Source organism: Carassius carassius, chromosome 25 (assembly GCF_963082965.1).
Source record: "Carassius carassius chromosome 25, fCarCar2.1, whole genome shotgun sequence".
NCBI classification, from domain to species: Eukaryota; Metazoa; Chordata; class Actinopteri; order Cypriniformes; family Cyprinidae; genus Carassius; species Carassius carassius.
Window position 1 is genome coordinate 18220817 of NC_081779.1, and position 19621 is coordinate 18240437.

At 39.0% G+C, this 19621-nt stretch overlaps 1 protein-coding gene across 1 annotated transcript in view; it reads right to left on the minus strand.

Moving 5' to 3' along the window:
* LOC132104329 (gamma-aminobutyric acid type B receptor subunit 2-like) overlaps positions 1 to 19621 on the minus strand; it is a 206935-nt gene that overhangs the window by 12748 nt on the left and 174566 nt on the right. Inside the window, exon 13 of the mRNA XM_059509730.1 lies at positions 17521 to 17643. Within this exon, the coding sequence (XP_059365713.1) occupies positions 17521 to 17643 (123 nt within the window). The remainder of the gene's footprint in view (positions 1 to 17520; positions 17644 to 19621) is intronic.

Below are 19621 nucleotides of genomic sequence, written 5' to 3' on the forward strand. Positions count from 1 at the left end.
TCACGGTAAAGTCCCACTCGTGGCACATTCACTTAATCTTTCCCGGGATCATCCGAACCTCATTTTCTCTTGTTTTTCTCAGCTCCATTGGCTTCATTGAGGTGCACATCCTGTACAGGATATTACCCCATGCGTTAACATTAATTAAACATGATTATAAAGCTCTGAGTGAATGTGATATCTTCTGATGTTGTTAATTTTGTACAAGATACAGATTGTTCCTCGTTGTAATAACAAATTTGTTGATTATTATGTGCATATAGGCTGCTGTCAAGATCTGTTAGGCTGATCCTGCAGGGGTTGAATTTAAAATTAAAAGTAGTTTTATGAAAGTTAAACCGAAACTTGATTATTTAAAAAAGCTATACTTCTAGCAGTGAGAAAAAACTCATGCTTTTTTTCTGCTTTTCTGTCTTTGGCAATGCAAACATGGGCACACACACACACACACACGCACATCATATTTCTGTCGTTGCTAGCTGAGAGAGCAGTAATTGAGTCCTTGGAGGTTCGGTTTCTATGAGAGGCCTGTGTTGTGATGTGTACTGGGCTGTGTTATGCAGACTATAGAAAGTACAGATGGGCTGCTTAATAGAAAGAGACTTATGATCTACAGCATTCATGGGGAAGACTGATAAGGTCACTGGTCAATAATTAATATTTCCCAAATACTGTTTTAGGGCAGATAATACCATATAAATCAAGTCACAAGTTGTTTTATAATTTTTACTTACTTGACACACACTATACAAAGTATAGGCCTATATTTAAATATCACTTATTTTTAGGGGGGCCCACAAAGGTCCTCTAAATATCTTAACTAAAATAAATGTATACTATAACTGTATAATATCTGGTTGCTCTGTTTTCTTTGTTCCCCTATACATCCACACCTCACAATTACCATGTCAACAGCTGTCATAACATGAGCAGACAATGTGATGCTTGCTTGCTGTCTTCAGGGCCAGGTCACCTGACATGGTCCTCAAGCAGGTAAACGCTGCTAAATGTGATCATAGGAAATCCATCACTGTAAATTATCTAAACTATCAATGCTCAATGCAGTCAAATGACCGTAACTCCTGGATGTCATGGGATGGCACATGCTTCTGATATTCTCCTGTAGCCTAGTAGGCTGAATTATGTGCCAGTGAAATTTACTGGGTTCAGGACTATTGATGCACTACCACATCAAACTGCTCTTTTCTGCCTACTGCACATTGTCAGGATGTGGATGACTCTTGGTTTCTGTTCCCTAGCTCAACTTACTGCCAAATTGGATAACCGTGGTTGTAGGTGGCCATTTGAGCCAAATACTTTGCACTGAGTTCAGAGAGACTAGAAGATAAAAAATAAAAGAAGGTACATGCTTGGCTTCTTGCTCTGTTGCATTTGGAAGCATGTTCAAATAGGACAGCCCATGCACATTTCTCTGAGCAGCAGCCATTCTCTCCTCCCATCGGCCCATTTTAGACGAGATGAGAGGACAACAGGCTGCCTCTTTTACTAAAAAGAACAGGCAAAGGGATATTCTTTTGGAAGGACCATTTCTTTGGCATTCTAATTATTATAAGTAAGAAGACAGAAGACAGAAATGTGATGTTGTAGAACATAATGAAGAGGAACATACTGTGCTTTTGCCGTTAGATTTTGAAAATTGTGAACATCTTAAACAGCCTATCAAAATATAATTTATTGAGGACATTTTGACGGTTGAGTTTAAATTCATCTACTCGGTGTGTGTGCACAAGAAAGAGAATGGGAGAATGAGAGAAAAATACAGACAGGGAGATATTAGCCTGACAAATGACTTAATGATTAATAGTATGGAACTTAATTTGTTTCCATGGATATAAATGAGCAGCTCAGTCTGTTGGAATATTCTGCTCAACATTGATAACGGGTCTCTCCTAGCATCACTTCTTATGATACATCGAACTACACAGACAGCCAATGAAATTATCCCACAGTCACGCTCCACACATGCAATTATAAATATGACGAAATGTCTTCTCGTTTTACACTCTTTCCTTTCACTCACACTTCATTTGCATTCAAGTTAGTAACGCTGCTGCCCATACCATGTGACTTCAGATCTCTGGCCTATGTCCTAAATGTGTATGTGTGCATGTACCTGTCAGGTTTTTTGCAGGTGTGAAAGAGTGTGCATTGGCGTATATGTGTGTGAGTGCAGGGGGTACTGATGCCCGCCTGACTCTGCTGGATGCTCTCCAGGCTGTGGGCTGGCAGGGTGTCAGAGGGTGCAGTTGAAAACGAAAGAGGGGGGGGCTCGGCTCCATCCGGATACCAGGCAGGCTGTCTTACTGTCAGATGGTCAGAGCTGGTTTTTTTATCGGGTCTCAGCTGCTCAGACTGGAAACTGTGTCAGTCGGCAGGCTGGTGCCACAGGCCCGCACCGCAGGCGGTCGTCAGCCATCAGGGGCGCTAGAGAGGTTGAGTTTCAAAGCATTTACATACTGAGAATATGTTCTGTATCTCTAGTAATGAAGCCACATGTCTGTACACACAGCCCTTCTGATATGAATTTAAAACTCCTGACAACGTCTGAGATCACTTTAATTTTGTTGCTACTATTGCATTATTTAATAAATATTTTATATAACAAAATATAAGATCAGCATACTAATGAAGGTGAAAAGACAGGTACATTAACATGAAATTCAGAATGTCTAAGTATTTTGTACATCCACCTTTTAGTTGCTGCTATTCCTTATTATTGTCGGGTTTAAATAATAGAAAATATCAGATTTTTGCATGAACTATTAAAGTTTATATATATATATATATATATATATGTGTGTGTGTGTGTGTGTGTGTGTTTGTGTATTAACATGACATATTAATTAACACTGACATTTATTAATATTAACTAGCATGTAGTATTTGGTGCATCCATTTTTGCTTGCTTGCTTAATTTATCTATCCAAATAATTTCAAAATAAACTATTACATTTTTGTACTTATTTAATAAATATCTATTCCTGACAAAATATATCTGTATACTAATCAGGTTGAAAAGTTCTTTCTATCTCTTAATTTATAAATAAATAAAATAAATAAATAAATAAAAATAGTTCCAGCTACATAAAAATTAACAAACACATTGTATATATTTTATACCATGTGGTGTTTGGGATTAATTTTATTATTTTTCCAAATTTCCAAATAAACCTGTTTTTATGAAGATTAAAAATAAATTGATTCTCAATGTGGTCTCAGACTTTCAGACCCCACAGTATTTCACTCCTACAGCATTGCATAAATTATTTAACAATTTCTCTCAATGACGAATCTAAAAAAACTAAATCAGCTCATTTGGAGTTGTGCGGTAATGACGGACCACCTGCAGCCCGTCACATCGATCCAATCCCTCAGATCGGGCTTCAGCACCTGCCTCTCATATCGGCCAAATGACACATTTCATTCTCACAAAGACTCAAGTCTTATGAGAGTAATGAAGAGCTGTTTGTGGCTGAGTTATCTGGCTCAGTAGGTCTGTGCGGTGCCAGCGCTATCGACCCACGCTTCAAATCAGCCTCTCTTTCACACAGAACCATTTTGGGGGTGTGAGCTTCAACACACAACTTCATATTAGGGTTGAGAGAAAGAGAAACTGTGCTACAGGGTTTAATACTCAGTGTGAGCATGTTGTGTAAGAAGATTCTTCTCTATAATCATTTTTAGGGCCAATAAAACACAAATAAAGGGAAAAGCTCAGAACCTCATCCATAATGCTTACTGTCACCAAAAAGAAAATCTGTTCAAAACCTGTATGACTTTATTTCTTCTGCAGAACACAAAGTGAATTTAATTTTTTTTACTCAGTGAAAATCTGTATGGTACAAAAAACAACAACAACAACAAAAAAAACCCCCATTAAAATCTGGAACAACATGAGGATAAGTAAATGAAGACAGACTTTTATTTGTGGGTGAACTATGCCTTTGCATAGGCTACAGCCTGATACAAACGACGCTGATGTGGCACAGTTTGCCAAGGCTTTTATCCAAGATCACACTGGGGTCATACAATTTGACAAGCTACAATTGCAAAGGACCAGAAAACGTGCACCAAGCAGCACTATCAGATCTGGATCCCAAAAGGAACGAAACCCATTGCGGAGTATAAATTCATTACAGCTGGCCTGATTGCAGGCCAAATCTGTCGAGATCTCTGAGCTGATGAGAGCGGGAAGAGGAACAGGCAGACTGTCTGTGTGATTGCGTAAGAGAGCAGACTGATAAAGAGAAAGACACCTGTGGCGGGGGGGGGGGGGGGGGATGGTTTAGCGAACCCTGCAGCGGGGGAGAGCGTCAGGAGACGCGCGGTGAGTGAGGGGTTAAGCGCAAATAACGAACACCTGTCTCTTGTTTCAGTAATTGGCGTGGAGAGATTATAAAACACCAGAAGAAACAGGAGCGGGGGAGGGAGAGAAGGACTACTGGCTGCTACCTGTGGACTGGATTTATGTTGATTGTTTTGTCTTTTGTTGGTGCATGTTTTGCCCACTTTTTGTTTTAAAATTTATAAATAAACAGTCAGTAGTCACAGCCGATCCTGCCGTCTTCCTTCCTACTTAACGAACATTGTTACAACACCCTTTAGCACTGAACCTGTAGCATTATAGTCTATGTATTATATGATTTAAATCATCTTGGTTGCAAAATCACCCATTGAGTCATTCTCTGGATAAGGACAGGCCAACAAATTACAGTCAGAATCAATCCTTTTCAAGCTCTGATGTGATCATTACAGTGAGTGTGGGTCCTATGGGACCATTCTCTCCATCCAGCTCCTGATCATGCATGATTAAAAAAAAAAAATTACCAAAAAGGACTACCGTATTTTCCAGACTATAAGTCACACTTTTTTCATAGTTTGGCTGGTCCTGCTACTTAGAGTCAGGTGCGACTTTTAACATTGAATTAACATTGACATGAACTGAGAGAAATGAACTAAGAGAAACATTACCGTCTACAGCCGCGAGAGGGCGCTCTATGCTGCTTAGTGCTCCTGTAGTCTACCACTGAAGACATAGAGCGCCCTCTCGCGGCTGTACACTGTAATGTTTTCTCTTGGTTCTAAATAAATACGACTTATAGTCCAGTGCGACTTATATATGTTTTCTTCCTCATCATAACATATTTTTGGACTGATGCGACTTATACTCAGGTGCGACTTATAGTCTGAAAAATACGGGTATGTATCAGAATAAAATGTGATCTTCACCTGATCTAATGTGTGGTTTACCACAACACATCTGTCCTTCCATGAGTAATTTATTGCTCAACTGTGTTCGCCCTAAACAGAGCAAAAAAGTGATTTTTTTCTGTTTGTAATTTTTCAGTGTGAACACACTACTATTCTAAATTCTAAAAACAAGGTCTTTCTTTGTTTTTCTACAATCTTAATAACAGAAATGGAAGATGAACAGAGACAAACGCTTTCGCTTTCTCTCTCTCTCTCACACACACACACACACACACAGGATCGTGATTGGCCCTTCCCATCACAGCAGTGTGTTGTGGCATGCAGGTTAATGAATGTGCAGATGGCAGTCAGGAGGTGGGCAGCGCCTCCCTCCACTCCATCTCCCCTCTTCTCTCGTTTCTTCACGTCTCTCCTTCTCCTTTAACATCTCATTTATCTACTTTATTCCCACCCTGTAGAGCTTCACAGCTCACTCTATGATCACCTGCTGTGTATTGCCATTTCACGTGTGAGTGTGCGCATCCTGTAAGCAGAAAGCACGAAGGATTTCACAGCTTTCTTAACAAGGGAATCGCCAGGGCGTTCACAATAGCGGTATTACTGCTTCCTCAATCAGGGGAGAGCCGTAACTGGGGACAAAGGCAGGGTTAAATATGTTTGGTGGGCACCTGCAGCGTGGATTGCGGAAGCATGAAATCTCAGGCTAAACATGTCCTGAAGGACGGAGGCTCTGTGCGGGACAGGGCAGGAGGGCGGGGCGAGGAGTGGTGATTAGGAAGGCAGCCATGCATGAGTGTGTCGAGGAGGACGCAGGGGAGAGAGCAGACTCGTGTAAGTGACTGGTGTAGGGTTTAATAGTACCATATGGTTTACATCTCCGCTCACACCATGTCTTTCCTCCAGTGCTCATGTGCGTATTGATCCTGAGGGCACTTCTTCCCCTCCTCTTTGCTCTTCCTCTCAAATCTCTCGGTTTCTGGACCGCAGAGTGGATGGAGGCCTCTGTGCAGACTGATGCTGATAAGAGCAGGAAGAAGAGGCGCTCTGGGCAGAGATGGTAGACGACGTTCCCACCACACTGAGATATCTATCTGAGATGTGCATTGAGTTCACTAGGATTGTTTTTAGGGAATAAACAGGCTGATTGCATGCAGTGATTGCTTTAAGACTAGACAGGTAGAAAGATTCATTAAAAAATGTAACTGTACAAATATTTAAAGTTGCACTATTTAATATTGACAATTAGTAGTTGAAATGGGTATTGCAGTCCTAAATATTTTCCTAATTTAAAATATTGGAGAGAGTTTTTTCTAACGCTCAGTTTTCCTCAGATTCAACCATCATTCGAGTTGCCAGACTGAGGACACACAACAGGAATTTAGTGTTTTAATATTCCCTGTTTTTTAGATGGATGCTGTGGCTCTTTAAGTAGAATCTGCCATCTCTGAACCAGTTCGTTTGCTTCCATGGCTGCAATACGCTGTGTTTTCTGCCAACTGGCATCCAAGGGTGTCAAAATACTACTGTGAAAAGTGGCAGTTGGAATCACACAGATAAAAACAAAAACAGACATTCCGACACAGAACACACATTTCAAAATTGAATGACTGGCTGTAGTATTGTTTTTCAGAGAAACATGTATGTGAACTTAGCATGCTTACTAAATATTTGCAGACACGTTATGGTAATTTTGTGCTTTAGTAAAATTACATAAAGCACCCAGTGCTGGTGTTGTTGTGCTGTTGTGAATTTCAGCATATGCCATCATTGAAAATAAAAAATAAAAACAGCTGGCATTCAGTCTTACACAGACCCCTTGGAGATACAGATGCTGTTAGCTCTCGTAACATTTAGCCTGCCATTCGTAATCTTGTCTCTTGCCTGCCAACATTTGTAAATACTGCAGTTCTGAGTCTGGTCAATAATTTTCAATATGAACTGTTTAGCAGCAGTTTGCGAAGCAGCTTTTGGGAGAAAATAAATTCAACTGATAAGTGACATCTGTGCTTCTCCACTCTGGATAAGCACCGGCCACCACTGCACACATCAGAGTCTTAAGGCCTCTAAAATGTAATGAACTGTGGGGCACAAAGAAACACACGTTCCCTCACAGCTGCTGACAGATTATGAGTGTGTCTGAGCAGCAAATTTCCATTTTCTGTTTCTTGGACTGTGCAGTGTATGATTAAATGACATTTTTGGATTTTCAGTAAAAAATGTGAGTGGTACAAAACCAGCCACCATGATGCTAGGCTGTTCTAAAAGGTTGCTAGGGCATTTCTGTACAGTTGGTTGATAGAGCATTCTAGATAGTTGCTAGGGTGTTGCTATGCATTTGTTAGGATGCTCTAGATGGTTTCAAGGGTGTTGTTAAAAAATGGTTGCTCCGGTACTGTATATATATAAAATCCAAATTCAAATTTATTTATAAAGCACTGAATAAAACAACATTGACAGTTACACAATGAGCAGAAGACAACTTTTAAAAAGGGATCACATCCATATAATTATATAAGTAATATAAAAAGAAACCTTAAAAAGACAATCAAAATACATCTTAACTAGGACCAGAAGAGGCATATATGGTACTAGCAACCTTTGCACTTATCTATGATCGAATGTTTCAATTTACTTTTAAACTGAGTCCAGACGTCCCTAATATATAATGGCAGGCTGTTCCATAATTTAGGGGCAGCCACCGCAAACGTGTGATCCCCTCTAGATTTCATTTTAGACCCGGGAACAACTAGAAGATTCTGTGACTGAGATCGTAGGGATCTTATTGGCTTTTGTTCCTGAATTAGATCAGCAATATAAGATGGAGCTGTGCCATATAATAACATTTTGCAATTAATCCTAAAAGAAACAGGCAACCAATGCAATGATTTTAACACCGGGGTAGTACAGTATGATCTAATATACAAGTGCCTGTGAGCATTCTAGCAGCCGCATTTTGGACCATCTGCAGTCTGTCTAAAACTTTATTTTTAGAAACATAATATAGCGAATTGCAGTTATCTAATTTTGAGATGAAAAATGCATGAATAACTTTTTCCAAATCTTTCTGGGATAAAAAAGGCTTAATCTTAGAGATCATCCTCAGTTCATTTATATGCTTGTTGAATTTTAGTGCTCTATCCCCAAATTTTTTACTTGATGTTTCCTAAAGGGGCTCAGGGGACCCAGCTTAATTTGAACTGTGTTCAAGTTCAGAGGGACCAAAAATAATCTTGACATCATTCAGATAGGGCAACAATCTTTCCATGGCAGTGGAATCATTTGACTTAAATGGTACATACTATTGTGTATCGTCTGCGTAGCAGTTAAAGGACACACTGTATTTGTGCAGAAACGAAACCTAATGGGAGCATATAGATAGAGAAGAGAAGCAGTGCTAACACAGACCCTTGAGGATTACCTCATAATAAAGGTGATGAAACTGATGTACACTCACCCATACCAACAGAGAAACTTCTATTTAACAAATAGGATCTAAAGCAACTTAAGGCATTTCCAGAGATGCCAGCACACGTTTTAAGTCGTAAGATGAGAAAATTATGGTCAATTGTGTCAAATGCTGCTGTGAGATCTAAAAGCAAAATTGCAGTCATATTCCCTTGATTGGTTGCCAAAAAATATATAATTAAAAACCTTTAATAATTATGTTTCTGTGCTATCATGCTTCTTAAAACCTGACTGAAATACTTCACAAATATAATTTTCATCAAGGAATGAATCCAGTTGAATAAGAACACTTTTCTCTAAAATCTTGGCCGGAAATGGAAGTTTAGAGATTGGTCTATAGTTGCAGAGAACGCTCTTATCAAATATTTATTTTTCAATAAGGACTCAACTACAGCGTGTTTACAGAAAGGGACGATCCCCGAAATAAAACTGTTATTTATTACAGAAACGATACATGGACTGACCGTTTCAATGATTTACCTTAACAGAGATGTCAGAATAATGGATATTGAGATAAGCTAAAATTCAGATAGCATATCAGGGGTTTCTGGTACAGTCAAAGGCACACGTGTAGACTGCTGTATATTCGACAAACAAAGAACTGTATAAATCTTTATCAAAATTCAACAGATGTATCGGCAGACAACTTTAATTTAGGGTTCAGAACAGAGTCAATCATTGAAAAGAAGAACTCTGGGATTTTGGCGATTTTTTCCAATAACATTTATAAAGTAGCTTGTCCTAGCAAATTTCACAGCTTGTTGAAATTTAGACAGTGTTTCTTTCAACATTTCATAAGAGATTTGTAACTTACCTTTCTTCCATTTTTATATCACTGTAATATATACTATAATAGATTCACACTGCAAGGTGGATGCTAGGATGTTCTAGATGGTTACTAGGGTGTTGCTAAATGTTGCTAGAGCACTGTTATTGAGTTAAATTGCTCTGTGGATTCTATAAGTGACGTGAAAAAGTGAAAAAAAGTGAAGTGACATATAGCCAAGTATGGTGACCCATACTCAGAATTCGTGCTCTACATTTAACCCATCCAAAGTACTCACAAACAGTAGTGAACACACACACACCGTGAACACACACCCGGAGCAGTGGGCAGCCATTTATGCTGCGTTGCCCGGGGAGCAGTTGGGGATTCGGTGCCTTGCTCAAGGGCACCTCAGTCATGGTATTATTGGACCGAGACTCAAACCCACAACCTTAGGGTAAGGATACAAACTCTCTAACCACTAGGCCAAGATGTTCCAGATGGTTGCTAAGGCATTGCTAGGGTGTTCTGGATGGTTGCTGGGGTGTTTTGAATGCTTGCTAGGTGGTTGCAAGGGTAATGTTTGTTGCTAGCTAGCCCAATGTCTCTGACAAGACTCTTCAACTATGGTTCTGGAAGGCCACTGTCCAGCAGAGACAGGGTTTTTTATGATCTTCCACATGAAAATCATAAGGTCAAACACTTTGAAAAGTAATAGCACTACAAACCACAAATGTGAGGCGGGATGAGTTACATGGCAAAACACTTACGAACTTCTGTCCTTTTCTGTTGCTCGACTGTTTCTTCTAACAAGGGCTTCCAAAACAGCTAATTAAGTACTTTCACTGGCTTTGGCTACATCTCACTATTTAGCAGACTGAAACTTGAGAGTCCCGCAATAGGCAAACGCGAGAACAAATGCCACTTCAGCATGTATTTACCATGGTAAAAAACACAGACAATTAAACAAAGTTTCCTAGCAACGACGACCGTGCTGTAGTCTAATGAGAAAACGAGGCAAAACACTTACAAACTGCTGTCCTTTTCTGTTGCTCGACTGTTTCAAAATCCGAAGCAAATATAATCAGAAGATGCAGCAGACAGGATCACAAATCAACCTGACATCCAATTCATCACCATGATGGTAGCCAAATAAACCAACACCCACACTTCAACACTACCACTGCTTTTAACAATGACATGATGTATGGATGAATACATACATTAAGTGTCTCGTTTCAACATTGGCCTCAGGGGACCTCACCAGCCACTAGGGCAACCGTGAAAATTTCTTCAGAAGAGCTGCTGTGACTCAGATAGGGCAGATCGTATGAGCGCTGCACTCTGGTTTGTGTCAGCCAGCTGTGTGTGTCATTATGCCCAGGTGGGTTGGCGCCCAGCCAGCTCCCCTGCCACCGCTGAGGGTTTAATTAGCTGAGCCTCAAGGCTGCGGAGTCCCGGGTGCCTCAAGGGAAGGGGGAAGGGTGATCTATGTCACACGCTAAGGCGTGACGTTGACCAGCCATGACACCGTCATTTAGGTGAGATCTGCCTTGAGCATCGCCTTTTCCCATGGGACGAGGAGGGAAAAGCATCTCCTCAAGGACTTGAGGAGTCAATGCTGCTGTGAGCCCTGCATCCGTATGCACCCTGCCACCACACTGCTGATGTAGCAAGAAAGATGTGCACACGAGGGAGCAGAATGCAGCTCATATTGCTGCCCTCGCTACGCTAACAAACAGCCAGTCCATTGCTCCATTTGACTGTAATAAGAACCTCATGCCATTATTTTAAAACTTTTTTTTTTTAAATTATAAACACATTTACTCAACACTTTCTTAATAAGAAATAGACTCACCTGTGATAACCAGTTGTATTAAACAGGCCCATAGTTTCATAACTTCACATCATTCATGCACCACAGCAAAATAAACTATATTTACCCAAAGTTGTTAGATTGCTGTCTGATTGTGATGATATAATGTAAAGGCAGACTTTTCTTATGCGCTGGCTGCACAATAACCATGAATTTAAACATTATTCATAAATAGATTAGTCAGTTCTTATAATAAATTATATATCATTCATATGTTTGAATGATATGTTTGAATCAGTCTGATGAACCCTTTACTGAATGAACTAACTGAATCCATCAGAACGGTTATTGAATAACCATAGAAAAGTCTCAGAAACTCTGTTATTGGTTTGAATCAGTCTGACGAATCCTTCACTGAATGAACTGACTGAACCGCAAGTCTTTCAGTCATATCTGGCTTGACATAAAGTGGTTTTGTTCATTTAAGGTTTGTAAAGCATAATTTAATTATCAGAAAATAAGTATTCAAAATCATTATAATTACTAAATTGTTAGTAAATTGTAGTTTTTCCAAAATTATTTAAAACATATTTTAAAAAAAATATTTAACTATAATTCAATTATTTAATGTTTTAACATGTTAGTAAATTTGTATTTTATGGATAGTAATTAGTGGGGGGATTGGGATGAATTTACTATGAAAATTTGGAAGTGCTATATTAAACTATTAAGGGAATGAAGGAATCTACTAATACTTTTTGTATTTATTCTGTGGGTTTTACTATAAATACTAATGTGTACCTAGTCACTATAAACTATACAAGAACTATGGCAAATACTTCCTGTTAAGAACTGCAGCATACATTCCCAAACACACACACACACACACACACACACTCAGAAACATTCATCTGTGTGATGTCAGTGCTTAAAAACAGCTGTAGTGGAGGGACATGGAGGACACTGAGATATTGCATTTGTGTGTTTCTCTCTCCATCTTTCTTTCTATTACATGCCCTCATGTTCACTCTCAAAACACACACACACACACACACACACACACACACACACACACACACACACACACACACACACTAATGGATTTTCTTGTTTGTAAAAAGGGAGCTGTAGAGCTGAGTGTAATGGATCTGTCCTGGGCCGTGATTGAGAGTGTCTGTTCAGGACCAAAGGAGAGAGAGAGAAGGAGAGACAGAGTAAGGAGTATTCTTCAAGATTTATCTTTTTTTCACATTTATAGTATGGTAGCAATAAGACATGAAATGATGGGGAGTGATGAGTACCTTTCTGAGTAGGCTACTTGAGATGTCTGTATTGTGTCTTGCTGTTTTTTTTATGTCTCACAGGATAATTATTAAATGCCCTGTTACAACAGAATTCTAAACATGAGGCATCATGTTTTGTCTTGTGGGAAGATTCATTGAACATTATAAAGAGCGTGCATTCCATTCCATTCAGTTGCATCATGTATGATCATGCAAAATCAATGTTTTGATGGTCACTCGTTCTGCTTTACTGTGCTTGGGTATGCCCATCTCTAGATAACACTGCAAAAAAATCACGTTCTAAGTCAGAATTTTCATCTTATTTTCTACATGTATAAAACAAGAAAACGAAGAGCAAAATAAACCTCACTAAAATTAGTTAGATTGGTGCTTGAAAGGAAAACTGGGGTAAGAAAAATTAACACAATTCTCAGCAATTTAGATAAATGTACCTTGTTTTAAAGAAATGTTTCTTGAGTACCACAATGGTTTCTGTACAATCATGTGACACTGAACACTGGAGTAATGGCTGAATTATACCAAAACTTCTAGGGTGAACTGAGGAAAACTGGGCTCTTTTTTTGCCACAGAGACATTAAGAGTTTCCAAACTGACCTGAATTCACCCTGTTGGCATGTCAGTGTGTAATAAATGGGCTTCAGAGATGCTCCAAATCTCTTGAAGCAGCTGCATAAACAACGCCATCTTCAGTGGCAGGGGTGTCAGGTCCTTAAAAATCTGTATATCAGATGGCCCTGATGGACAGCGCTCCTTTCTAAGTACAGGAATCCTTGATACCGTATAATTTAGAAGGCCTCTAATTGGTAAATTGCATCCCTCTCATGCTCAATCAGCAGACACATAGCAATAATGAGCCGAGAGACAGAGTCTGCTTATCCAGACCACATAAATGCAAAAGACAATGGGAAGACATGATGATTTAAGGGAAATGGAGAGAGAGAGAGACACTTTCTTGGATCACAAACTGGATTTCATAAAGCTTAGCGGTAAGGCCCAAAGCACATGCATCTAATAGGACCTGCCACATTAAACATTCAACAAAGACACATTCAGGATTATGTTACATATACACTCAATAAACTGCCATCAATCATCTCCTGTCTACTACAACTATACATCTTTGGCACCATTAGCAAAGCCTCAACCAGCTCCTGCTGAAATGACTGATGGGTACGGCAGGCAATAACCATGTCCACATGATCCAGTTGCTCCTGAAAGCAAGGTTTTCTCACACATGATCAATTGAGGAGTCAGGTAGGTAGCTTTTCAGCACTAAATGACCCAGTTTGTTTTGTTGAGCCACTGATTCCTGCACAAACCACAGCCTTTAACATAAAGAGTCTTACAAGGCCTTTCAGATTACTGAAGACACACACACACACACACACACACACACACACACACACACACCTTCTGCAAATGTCCAAACACATCATACACAAAACGGGCTGAGGAGGACACAAATGGACAGATGGGTTTTTATCCCTGCGTTACGAGCTCTACTGAGACATTCTTAAACAAAAGTGAATAAAAGGATGTTGTTGAGAAGCTGAGAAAATATAAATAAAAAAAAGACCTGTCCGAGGATCATGTCTATGCTAGTACAAACCCCACTGATTTTTGAGTTGATTTTCTTTTCTTTTCTTTTGCATTTATTACCAAAATTCTTGTCTTTGATCATCTAGCAGGAGTGTGTGTGGGTCATTGTGTAAAACCTCAATAGTAAAACCTCAAATCACCAGTATTTTGAGGACCGGCAAACATTATAAAAAAATAAAAAATAATAAAACTGGATAAATTAATAAATACACTTTTTTACAGCTATTTCTTTCTACATTCATTCAATTTGGTATTTGAGTCACTTGAAGTATACACAAGTCTCTTGTAAAATGTGGATAAAAGCAAAACCTTGTGGATATAAGGTCATTATCTCAATATAATATAATATGAACAAAAGTCGATCGAATGTACCCAAAATGCTATGTGTGCCTATTCATTAGATCCTCTGCCAGCAAAGTGGATCTTTCCCACTGTACAGTCAGAGCAGATCCCAGCACACTCCAGACCTGTGTCTAAATCACTCCATAATGGAAACACACACGTTTAGACCAATTATTTCCTGTTTTAAGGTTCCTCTTAAAATAAGCATTTGCACTTGAAAAACCTGAGGACTCATGGCTGTCTGCCTGTCCTCAGTCTGAAACTGTTATTTTAACACAAATTTGACAGACAGCTCACTTCCACTCAGGAAGACTAAGCAGAGAGAGTGACTTATTTCATGTAAATGTCTTCCTGTGTTTTCTGTGTTCAGAAATCTGGACACAAAATGGGCATATCATTTCATCCATCATCATATTTTGATGGATTACTGTTGCCATGATTGATAGAAAATGTACACAAACGTCTTTTTTAAATAATATTCATCTGCTTTCTAGAAGCAGGAATGGCTCACCATTAATTACAGCGGGTAAATAGAGCTGACTTTTGTGAATAAGGTGCTATAATGAGCCAAATTTACATAGAAAGCAGGTATGTTTGTGCTAAAAAAAATATGACAATGACTTAATTTAAATATTCACAGTGGAGCAATATTTTGCAACTGGATAAACTGTATTGTGAGTGCTAATTGAATAAGAGGTGAGTTTTTGCACTGGAATATTGCATGAAAAAATGCAAATGTTTTGTGAATTCACCCTCAGAGTAAAAGTATTTTATTCTTTTGATTTCGAGAATAGGAGAATATTAATCTACTCCAAATTTGTGCATTTATTTTGTACAAGATACACTGAACATCTTATACAAATTCTACATTACATGTCATCATGTGTGTGTATTTCTAGGTACCTGTCATTACAGCGCCTGTCCAAAGCCTTTGCCTGTATTTTTGTCTTGGGGATCAGCAGTGACAGCACTGATTTATGGGTGTCAGAAACCTTTGCCGTTGCCATGGCAATGCCACACTGCAATACTGTGTGCAGGCAAACTGCGCTTGCTGCAGAACAGGACCGAGAACGGTGAGTGTTGCAGGGGAAACCTGCTGAATTCTAATCAGCCCCTCCACAGTTTGTCCTTCATCAGACCAGAGAAACACTTAGGATCTACACTGAACTTGTGCTCCCAATCTCTCTCTATTCTAGAACACATACCAATATCCACAAGGAGAAACATTTTGTTTGGCAAGCAACCATTATTTATGATCTGAAAATCTCATTTTCTCAGAACCTTCCGTTTGTGGGTAGTTGACAAACAACATGTCAATGAACTTTTACAATTAAAATTTTAGTATCAGTTTTACAGATATTTAGTTGTTTCATAAATCTATATATTTATGTGATTTGTTAATGTTAAAAGAATTGTCTTTTGCTCATTAAGGCTACATTTATTTGATATTAAACATATAAAAACAGTAAAATTGTAAAATATTATTACTATTGAAAATAACTGTTTTGTATTTTAATATATTTTCAAATGTAATTCATTACTATGATTGTAAAGCAGTTTGTGAATCTCTAAACAGAAGTTTGCTTCACATCAATGCTGTCCGCTGCACTCAGATCTGTTATGTTATATGTTCTTCTGTTTCAAGTTCCTGACACTGTCCACTGTAATTGTCTCTGGCCTCACAGACATTACTTAATTTTAAATAAACACATACTCAGTGTATACAACAGTGAACAATGGCTTATTCCAAAGCCAAAAGTCATGTAGCGATTCTTAAAAATCACATAAGCTTTAAAGTTGCATTGGCACTGACAGAGATTCAACTGTTAACAAGTTGCCAAACTGCTGTACTGCTGGTTACTAATAGTTGTGCTTAACTCAACAATATCAGGGCACAATAATTTGAGATTCACTGTCCCCAACAGTCACTGCTAAATATTGGCATCAGACCACTAACTTTCATAGAAAATTCATGACTTTTAAACTCTTCATTACTAAAAAATAGCTATGCCTGTGAATGCCACTTAAATGGCTTGCTTTAAGCCCAAATAAATGGTAAAATGCAACCATTTGACCTCTGAGAAATGCTTATGTTCTGAAATAAACTACATACTGTATACAGTAGAGGACAGGGAAGAGGAGGAAGGAGAAGCTCATCTAAACACCCTAGAGTGAAGGGAAAGTTAATGGGCCCTTTCCTAGCACCAATCAATCTGTGCTAATCTCCCTGCCGATAGTTCTCCAGAGAGACAGTGGCCATGATTCCATCGGTGTGATGGCAAAGTCCACTCAGCCACATCGCCTGTTAGTCACTAGACCTACTCTTTAATACACTAAGAACTGGGACATACACCTCAAGAAGAGACAGACAGATGAAATGGAAAGTTGGATGTCATTGAAAACATGCCTTTAAAGGAATAGTTCACCAAAAATGAAATTTCTGAAGTGTCTGTCCTTCCTTTGAAAGGCCAGGTTACCAAAATGAAATCCAAATGAATCAAGTAGCTTAATCCAAATTTTTTTAACACAACTACATACTGTACTACACAATCAGGTCTGACATTGTCCATTTTACCTTTGCTTCCAACTCAACACATACAATCATTTGCGACAGCATCTGACTAAATTCCATGAACCCACATGACTAAATGCACATGACTAAAGCAAGCAGACGTTCCAAATGTCTCTTCCCTCTCTGTGTGTCAGCACGGGACAGGCTCATCCAAGTGTCTTTTTTCCAAGCAATTGTGCTAATGTCCCACATTCCAGCTGGCCTGCGTCGCCAACCGCCATAGATGTGGGGGCGGTGCATGACGTCTTACTTCCTGAACCAAAAATAATGCAGACGGTAATAAAACCTTGGCCGCTACGTAGTCCCCAATGATCCTAGCTCCCTGTGACTATGATTTAATTGAGATTGATTAACCATTATGACCCGGTGAAGGGATTCTGCTGAATTGTTACGTACAACATTAATAATAAGCAATCAGACTCGCCTCCAAACTGTACTCTTCCACAGTTCTTTTCAGGGGATCCACGATCTGCCAGCATATGAGGATGCACAAATCAATCAGCAACATCCCACCCACGATGATAAAGAGCTTCTGGTCCTTGATAATCTGGAAGAGAAAAAAAAGGAAAAGCAATGGACGAGGTGATTAAGGGATGAGAAAGAGCCAGAGATGGGAAGAACCATCAATGGACTGTTCGCTCGATTCAAACGCATGATCTTCTCTCGCATTCTGAACCTTTGTGGATGAAAGCCCTGCTCCTGTCTGATCTTTTTCTCTTTTCTTCTATTTAACAGTGGTTGACCTGAACAGAACCCAAATCAAAGGAAAGGTCACCATGAGGAGGCCTGCGTGTATTCTAGAGGAATCAGACGGCGGGAATGGACAAATTCTTCCATGATTCAGAATAGAAACGCCAACTTGTTTTGATCTGATGTCTTTTGATGGCTTACCAATGGCCAAAACCTTGCGTCGTGGGAAACAAGGAGTTGGTGAGTTATTCTGTGACCACTGAGCAGATGCTCTTTATCTACAAAAAAACAAAGTTTGATGGTTTCATTAAATGGCAAGACATTTGAAATAACACAGGATCATGATACTTCAGAGCACATCAGCACCATCACTGAAAGCAATGCCGTATGACCACTGAACTTCACTTTATTGCACAAAATCTCCTTTCATCTCCGCAAACGGAAGGTGATGATGGATCAAAAAAGCGAATGGCAGTCCTAAACCCCACCTCCACATTTTGCAGCTACTGTACAAATATCCCCTGAACTTAAGGCAGAGGTTATCTGCACTAAGCTATTTATACTTGGTGTAAACAGTGGCAGATACTCTTTGCACCTCAGCATATTGGGGATTTGGGACCCTATCGAAATGTGGGTTGTTCATGTATAAAGGTAAATGAAATGTCCTGACTCTTCACACCACTCTACCAGAGTGGTTTCTTTTGTCAGTCTGTCTGGCCCTACCAGGCAATGATGGGCGGAGTTAGTGTAAGTAGCCTCTGCCAAAAAGATAGACTATTTATACTTACAATTTGCACAAAAATAATTGTAAACAACTCATTGTCTGTTTAATCAGAGGTGCAAAAATGGCAAAAATAAAAGTAATGTTTCCCAAAAACAAATTTCCCCCCGTTTGCCATTGGTAGTACCACACCAAACACAAACCATTGGCAGTGCCATTAGTTGACATGACAGACCAATTAAAGCGATAGTTCACCCAAAAATGTAAATCCAGTCATCATTTTCTCATCCTCCTCATGTCGTTCCAAACCTCAATGACTTTCTTCTGCAGAGCACAAAAGAAGATATGCACAAAACTGTCTCAGGGTTTTTTCAATGAAACTCAATGAGGTCCAATGTTGTTCATTATATGAAACAAATAAAAAAATAAATAAAATGTTTTGTTTCTTATAAATTCCTTTTTGTGTTTTGCAGAATAAAGTCACACAGGTTTGGAACGACATGAGGTTGAGTAAGTAATGACAGAATTTAAATATTTGGTTGAGCTATTCCTTCAAACAAACACTAACACAAATAACTTAATTATAGACAACCATGTAAATTAAACTTGGAAGTTGTGCTTTAGCAACAAAAGAATGACACACTTCATCTTTAATGTCGCTAATTATGAGCTTGTAAACCAACATTTAGTTTGAAGACCCAATAGCTCTGCTTAAGCTTTTGTATTCACAATTCAAATTGCTCATCATTTGTACAAGATTATTGCTGCAGGTCTACAAGAGCATGTGGTGCATTAGTGTCAGACTGTGTTTGTGCTCAGTCTAAGTTATGCAGGCCATCATGTGCTTGTGTCTGATTGAATTTACAGATGCACACATCTCTGATGCCATCTATTTGTGACACTGTGTGTTCCATAATGTAGTAAGAGTCTCTGAATGTTGCATGATGCAGTATGCAAGTGTGCATGCAGGTTTTTGCCATACAATATTGAATATAACTGTGTATATGCATGCTGTAAAAAGAGAGAAATCAGATTGACCAAATAAATTCAAGGCTCAATTCAATCTAAAAAATGTGTGTGAACTCACCATGAGTTCTTTTAAGCTTCAAAAGTA